At 56.8% G+C, this 7500-nt stretch overlaps 1 protein-coding gene across 3 annotated transcripts in view; it reads left to right on the forward strand.

Annotated features, from left to right (window-relative positions):
- The window catches only part of LOC123771331 (contactin-4-like), a 249467-nt gene that overhangs the window by 201962 nt on the left and 40005 nt on the right, over nucleotides 1-7500 (forward strand). For all 3 annotated transcript variants that reach the window (XM_069305179.1, XM_069305180.1, XM_069305181.1), the window contains exons 8-9: nucleotides 5521-5651; nucleotides 6297-6450. In XM_069305179.1, the coding sequence (XP_069161280.1) occupies nucleotides 5521-5651; nucleotides 6297-6450 (285 nt within the window). The remainder of the gene's footprint in view (nucleotides 1-5520; nucleotides 5652-6296; nucleotides 6451-7500) is intronic.

A 7500-nucleotide genomic window follows, 5' to 3' on the forward strand; every position in this document is an offset into this window, starting at 1 on the left:
CAAGCTTTGTACCAGCTGTCAAGCTTTGTACCAGCTCTGTCAAGCTTTGTATCAGCTGTCAAGCTTTGTACCAGCTGGCAAGCTTTGTACAAGCTCTGTCAAGCTTTGTACCAGCTGTCAAGCTTTGTACCAGCTCTGTCAAGCTTTGTACCAGCTCTGTCAAGCTTTGTACCAGCTCTGTCAAGCTTTGTACCAGCTCTGTCAAGCTTTGTTCCAGCTCTGTCAAGCTTTGTACCAGCTCTGCCAAGCTTTGTACCAGCTCTGTCAAGCTTTGTACCAGCTCTGTCAAGCTTTGTACCAGCTCTGTCAAGCTTTGTGACCAGCTCTGTCAAGCTTTGTACCAGCTTTGTACCAGCTCTGTCAGCTTTGTACCAGGCTATGTTAAGCTTTGTACCATCTCCTATCAAGCTTTGTACCAGCTCTGTCAAGCTTTGTACCAGCTCTGTCAAGCTTTGTAATCAGCTCTGTCAAGCTTTGTACCAGCTCTGTCAAGCTTTGTACCAGGTCTGTCAAGCTTTGTACCAGGTCTGTCAAGCTTTGTACCAGCTCTGTCAAGCTTTGTACCAGCTCTGTCAAGCTTTGTACCAGCTCTGTCAAGCTTTGTACCAGCTCTGTCAAGCTTTGTACCAGCTTTGTACCAGCTCTGTCAAGCTTTGTACCAACTATGTTAAGCTTTGTACCAGCTCTATCAAGCTTTGTACCATCTCTGTCAAGCTTTGTACCAGCTCTGTCAAGCTTTGTATCAGCTCTGTCAAGCTTTGTACCAGCTCTGTCAAGCTTTGTACCAGCTCTGTCAAGCTTTGTATCAGCTCTGTCAAGCTTTGTACCAGCTCTGTCAAGCTTTGTACCAGGTCTGTCAAGCTTTGTACCAGGTCTGTCAAGCTTTGTACCAGCTCTGTCAAGCTTTGTACCAGGTCTGTCAAGCTTTGTACCAGGTCTGTCAAGCTTTGTACCAGCTCTGTCAAGCTTTGTACCAGCTCTGTCAAGCTTTGTACCAGCTTTGTACCAGCTCTGTCAAGCTTTGTACCAGCTATGTTAAGCTTTGTACCAGCTCTATCAAGCTTTGTACCAGCTCTGTCAAGCTTTGTACCAGCTCTGTCAAGCTTTGTATCAGCTCTGTCAAGCTTTGTACCAGCTCTGTCAAGCTTTGTACCAGCTCTGTCAAGCTTTGTACCAGCTCTGTCAAGCTTTGTACCAGCTTTGTACCAGCTCTGTCAAGCTTTGTACCAGCTATGTTAAGCTTTGTACCAGCTCTATCAAGCATTGTACCAGCTCTGTCAAGCTTTGTACCAGCTCTGTCAAGCTTTGTATCAGCTCTGTCAAGCTTTGTACCAGCTCTGTCAAACTTTGTACCAGGTCTGTCAAGCTTTGTACCAGCTCTGTCAAGCTTTGTACCAGCTCTGTCAAGCTTTGTACCAGCTCTGTCAAGCTTTGTACCAGCTCTGTCAAGCTTTGTACCAGCTCTGTCAAGCTTTGTACCAGCTCTGTCAAGCTTTGTACCAGCTCTGTCAAGCTTTGTACCAGCTCTGTCAAGCTTTGTACCAGCTCTGTCAAGCTTTGTACCAGCTCTGTCAAGCTTTGTACCAGCTCTGTCAAGCTTTGTACCGGCTCTGTCAAGCTTTGTACCAGCTCTGTCAAGCTTTGTACCAGCTCTGTCAAGCTTTGTACCAGCTCTGTCAAGCTTTGTACCAGCTCTGTCAAGCTTTGTACCAGCTCTCCCAAGCTTTGTACCACCTCTCCCAAGCTTTGTACCACCTCTCTCAAGCTTTATACCAGCTCTTAAGCTTTGTACCAGCTCTCTTAAGCTTTATACCAGCTCTTAAGCTTTGTACGAGCTGTCTTAAGCTTGGTACAAAGCTTAAGAGCTGGTACAAAATCTCTCAAGCTTCATACCAGCTCTCTCAACCTTTGTACCAGCTCTCCCAAGCCTTGTACCAGCTCTCCCAAGCTCTGTACCACCTCTCTCAACCTTTGTACCAGCTCTCCCAAGCCTTGTACCAGCTCTCCCAAGCTCTGTACCACCTCTCTCAACCTTTGTACCAGCTCTCCCAAGCCTTGTACCAGCTCTCCCAAGCCTTGTACCAGCTCTCCCAAGCCTTGTACCAGCTCTCCCAAGCCTTGTACCAGCTCTCCCAAGCCTTGTACCAGCTCTCCCAAGCCTTGTACCAGCTCTCCCAAGCCTTGTACCAGCTCTCCCAAGCCTTGTACCAGCTCTCCCAAGCCTTGTACCAGCTCTCCCAAGCCTTGTACCAGCTCTCCCAAGCCTTGTACCAGCTCTCCCAAGCCTTGTACCAGCTCTCCCAAGCCTTGTACCAGCTCTCCCAAGCCTTGTACCAACTCTCCCAAGCCTTGTACCAGCTCTCCCAAGCCTTGTACCAGCTCTCCCAAGCCTTGTACCAGCTCTCCCAAGCCTTGTACCAGCTCTCCCAAGCCTTGTACCAGCTCTCCCAAGCCTTGTACCAGCTCTCCCAAGCCTTGTACCAGCTCTCCCAAGCCTTGTACCAGCTCTCCCAAGCCTTGTACCAGCTCTCCCAAGCCTTGTACCAGCTCTCCCAAGCCTTGTACCAGCTCTCCCAAGCCTTGTACCAGCTCTGCCAAGCTTGTAAGAGCTCTTGAGCTTTGTCCCAAGCGTCAAGCTTTACACCAACACTGTAAATGCTCTGTATTGAGTTTTTTTTAAATAATTTGCAAGTTGAAAAATATTGCAGAATTTGTTGTTAGTGTTGTAAATTTGATTGTTGCAAACTGTGAACCGTAGTGAAGAGTTTAGCGGGGTGTGCGGGGGGCGGCGGCCCCCGTGTTCACCAGCACAAGGGTGTGCGGGGGGCGGCGGCCCCCGTGTTCACCAGCACAAGGGTGTGCGGGGGGCGGCGGCCCCCGTGTTCACCAGCACAAGGGTGTGCGGGGGGCGGCGGCCCCCGTGTTCACCAGCACAAGTGTGTGCGGGGGGCGGCGGCCCCCGTGTTCACCAGCACAAGGGTGTGCGGGGGGCGGCGGCCCCCGTGTTCACCACCACAAGGGTGTGTGGGGGGCGGCGGGCCCCGTGTTCACCACCACAAGGGTGTGTGGGGGGCGGCGGGCCCCGTGTTCACCACCACAAGGGTGTGGGGGGCGGCGGGCCCCGTGTTCACCACCACAAGTGTGTGGGGGGCGGCGGGCCCGTGTTCACCACCACAAGTGTGTGGGGGGCGGCGGGCCCCGTGTTCACCACCACAAGTGTGTGGGGGGCGGCGGGCCCCGTGTTCACCAGCACAAGTGTGTGTGGGGGGCGGCGGGCCCCGTGTTCACCACCACAAGTGTGTGGGGGGCGGCGGGCCCCGTGTTCACCAGCACAAGTGTGTGTGGGGGGCGGCGGGCCCCGTGTTCACCACCACAATGTGTGTGGGGGGCGGCGGGCCCCGTGTTCACCAGCACAATGTGTGTGTGGGGGGCGGCGGGCCCCGTGTTCACCACCACAAGTGTGTGCGGGGGGCGGCGGGCCCCGTGTTCACCACCACAATGTGTGTGCGGGGGGCGGCGGGCCCCGTGTTCACCACCACAATGTGTGTGCGGGGGGCGGCGGGCCCCGTGTTCACCAGCACAAGTGTGTGCGGGGGGCGGCGGGCCCCGTGTTCACCAGCACAATGTGTGTGCGGGGGGCGGCGGGCCCCGTGTTCACCACCACAATGTGTGTGCGGGGGGCGGCGGGCCCCGTGTTCACCAGCACAATGTGTGCGGGGGGCGGCGGGCCCCGTGTTCACCACCACAAGTGTGTGCGGGGGCGGCGGGCCCCGTGTTCACCACCACAAGGGTGTGGGGGGCGGCGGGCCCCGTGTTCACCACCACAAGTGTGTGGGGGGCGGCGGGCCCGTGTTCACCACCACAAGTGTGTGGGGGGCGGCGGGCCCCGTGTTCACCACCACAAGTGTGTGGGGGGCGGCGGGCCCCGTGTTCACCAGCACAAGTGTGTGTGGGGGGCGGCGGGCCCCGTGTTCACCACCACAAGTGTGTGGGGGGCGGCGGGCCCCGTGTTCACCAGCACAAGTGTGTGTGGGGGGCGGCGGGCCCCGTGTTCACCACCACAATGTGTGTGGGGGGCGGCGGGCCCCGTGTTCACCAGCACAATGTGTGTGTGGGGGGCGGCGGGCCCCGTGTTCACCACCACAAGTGTGTGCGGGGGGCGGCGGGCCCCGTGTTCACCACCACAATGTGTGTGCGGGGGGCGGCGGGCCCCGTGTTCACCACCACAATGTGTGTGCGGGGGGCGGCGGGCCCCGTGTTCACCAGCACAAGTGTGTGCGGGGGGCGGCGGGCCCCGTGTTCACCAGCACAATGTGTGTGCGGGGGGCGGCGGGCCCCGTGTTCACCACCACAATGTGTGTGCGGGGGGCGGCGGGCCCCGTGTTCACCACCACAATGTGTGTGTGGGGGGCGGCGGGCCCCGTGTTCACCACCACAATGTGTGTGTGGGGGGCGGCGGGCCCCGTGTTCACCACCACAAGGGTGTGCGGGGGGCGGCGGGCCCCGTGTTCACCACCACAAGGGTGTGCGGGGGGCGGCGGGCCCCGTGTTCACCACCACAAGGGTGTGCGGGGGGCGGCGGGCCCCGTGTTCACCACCACAAGTGTGTGCGGGGGGCGGCGGGCCCCGTGTTCACCACCACAAGTGTGTGCGGGGGGCGGCGGGCCCCGTGTTCACCAGCACAATGTGTGTGCGGGGGGCGGCGGGCCCGTGTTCACCAGCACAATGTGTGTGCGGGGGGTGGCGGGCCCCGTGTTCACCACCACAAGTGTGTGCGGGGGGTGGCGGGCCCCGTGTTCACCAGCACAATGTGTGTGCGGGGGGCGGCGGGCCCCGTGTTCACCAGCACAATGTGTGCGGGGGGCGGCGGGCCCCGTGTTCACCAGCACAATGTGTGCGGGGGGCGGCGGGCCCCGTGTTCACCAGCACAATGTGTGCGGGGGGCGGCGGGCCCCGTGTTCACCACCACAAGTGTGTGCGGGAGGCGGCGGGCCCCGTGTTCACCACCACAATGTGTGCGGGGGGCGGCGGGCCCCGTGTTCACCAGCACAAGTGTGTGCGGGGGGCGGCGGGCCCCGTGTTCACCAGCACAATGTGTGCGGGGGGCGGCGGGCCCCGTGTTCACCACCACAAGTGTGTGCGGGGGCGGCGGGCCCCGTGTTCACCACCACAAGTGTGTGCGGGGGGCGGCGGGCCCCGTGTTCACCAGCACAAGTGTGTGCGGGGGGCGGCGGGCCCCGTGTTCACCAGCACAAGTGTGTTGGTGAACATTGTGGAGGTCCTGAAATATTCTGTTGGTGTAACGCTTTGTCAGTATATTGTGGTTTGTTTATCAGGGGAAAGGGAATTATAACATACACGTGTACCTGTTATATATGTGTTATGTACGTGCTATGTACGCATTAACCTGTTCCTTAACCTGCAGCAGCAGCAGCAGCAGCAACAGCAGCAGCAGCAGCAGCAGCAGCAGCAGCAGCAGCAGCAGCAGCAGCAGCACTAACCCTCAGCACTCCCCCACAGACGCGCCGCTGGTGGAGGTGACGTTGGGCGGCTCGCTGGACCCGCTCAGGATCAAGGAAGGAGACGATGTGTACTTCGAGTGTGGCGTCAAGGCCAAGCCCGCCGGTGTCAAGGTCGCCTGGAAGCACAATGTTAGTATGGCCGGGAGGGGCTCAGGCAGGGTGGGCCCTGGATACTGGTGGATGTGTGTGATGCCCTGGATATTGGTGGATGTGTGTGATGCCCTGGATATTGGTGGATGTGTGTGATGCCCTGGATATTGGTGGATGTGTGTGATGCCCTGGATATTGGTGGATGTGTGTGATGCCCTGGATATTGGTGGATGTGTGTGATGCCCTGGATATTGGTGGATGTGTGTGATGCCCTGGATATTGACGGATGTGTGTGATGCCCTGGATATTGAGGGATATGTACGATGCCCTGGATATTGACGGATGTGTGTGATGCCCTGGATATTGAGGGATATGTACGATGCCCTGGATATTGACGGATGTGTGTGATGCCCTGGATATTGACGGATGTGTGTGATGCCCTGGATACTGGTGGATGTGTGTGATGCCCAGGATATTGACGGATGTGTGTGATGCCCTGGATATTGACGGATGTGTTAGTAGACAGGCGGCCTCGCTTCTTGCAGGCGTTCAATAAATTGGTTGAGCATCGTCCCCCTTGCCTGCACCCTCACTCCCCAGCTCTCCTCATGACAGCATTACGTGTGGTGAGCGTATTGACCTTACAAGTGGTGACCTTTGACCTTCCCCCCCCTGGTGCCGCAGGGGGACGAGCTGGTGGCTGGCGCCGGGGTGTTCGTGTCCAACATGTCCCTCGTCATCCAGAAGGTGACGCGCTCCTTCGGCGGCGACTACACCTGCGAGGCCACTAACGTCAAGGGCACCTCCTCCTCCCCGCCGCTACACCTCGATGTTAAGTGTAAGTACTGGGAAGTGTACCCTCGCTGTGTGCTCCGGTCTCGCTACACCCGGGGTACCAGCTGGGAGTGTACCTCGTTGTGCCTTAAAGCAACGTTTGACGATTTGCAGAGATTCAAAAATAGGCGGGAAATGAGATCGGTTGAGACACAGTGTCCACAAGATGATCTAGACGGTGATTGATGGTGATTGATGGTGACCAACACAGGGTTCTTACGTTAGGTAATGACGTTTCTGTGACCAGGGGCCAGATTCACGAAGCAGTTACGCAAGCACTTACGAACCTGTCCATCTTTTCTCAATCTTTGGCGGCTTTGTTTACAATTATTAAACAGTTAATGAGCTCCGAAGCACCAGGAGGCTGTTTATAACAATAACAACAGTTGATTGGCAAGTTTTCACGCTTGTAAACTGTTTAATAAATGTAACCAAAGCCGCCAAAGATTGAGGAAAGATGTACACGTTCGTAAGTGCTTGCGTAACTGCTTCGTGAATCAGGCCTCCAGGTGACAGCTAGACATTGATAACACTGAGAGTGTGAATGCGAGAAAACATCTTGGAGTCGCGGTAGTAAGGACCTTAAGACAAAATACCAATACATAGATGTAGGAAATAATGGTCAATAGGATACTGGGATTTATTTCTACAACTTTATCAATGAATGTTATTATTAAGCTTTATCTTGCTGTAGTTAGACGGCATTTATACTATCCTGGTCAGCCCTGTTTGGTCGCCATACTTCAGAGTGGACATCAGGACCCACCAGGCTAAGGGGGCCTGGTAGCCTGGTGGATAGCGCGCAGGACTCGTAATTCTGTGGCGCGGGTTCGATTCCCGCACCAGGCAGAAACAAATAGGCAGAGTTTCTTTCACCCTGAATGCCCCTGTTACCTAGCAGTAAATAGGTACTTGGGAGTTAGTCAGCTGTCACGGGCTGCTTCCTGGGGTGTGTGTGTGTGTGTGTGTGGAAAAAAAATTGTAGTTAGAAACAGTTGATTGACAGTTGAGAGGCGGGCCGAAAGAGCAAAGCTCAACCCCCGCAAACACAACT

Source organism: Procambarus clarkii, chromosome 54 (genome assembly GCF_040958095.1).
Source record: "Procambarus clarkii isolate CNS0578487 chromosome 54, FALCON_Pclarkii_2.0, whole genome shotgun sequence".
Taxonomy (NCBI): domain Eukaryota; kingdom Metazoa; phylum Arthropoda; class Malacostraca; order Decapoda; family Cambaridae; genus Procambarus; species Procambarus clarkii.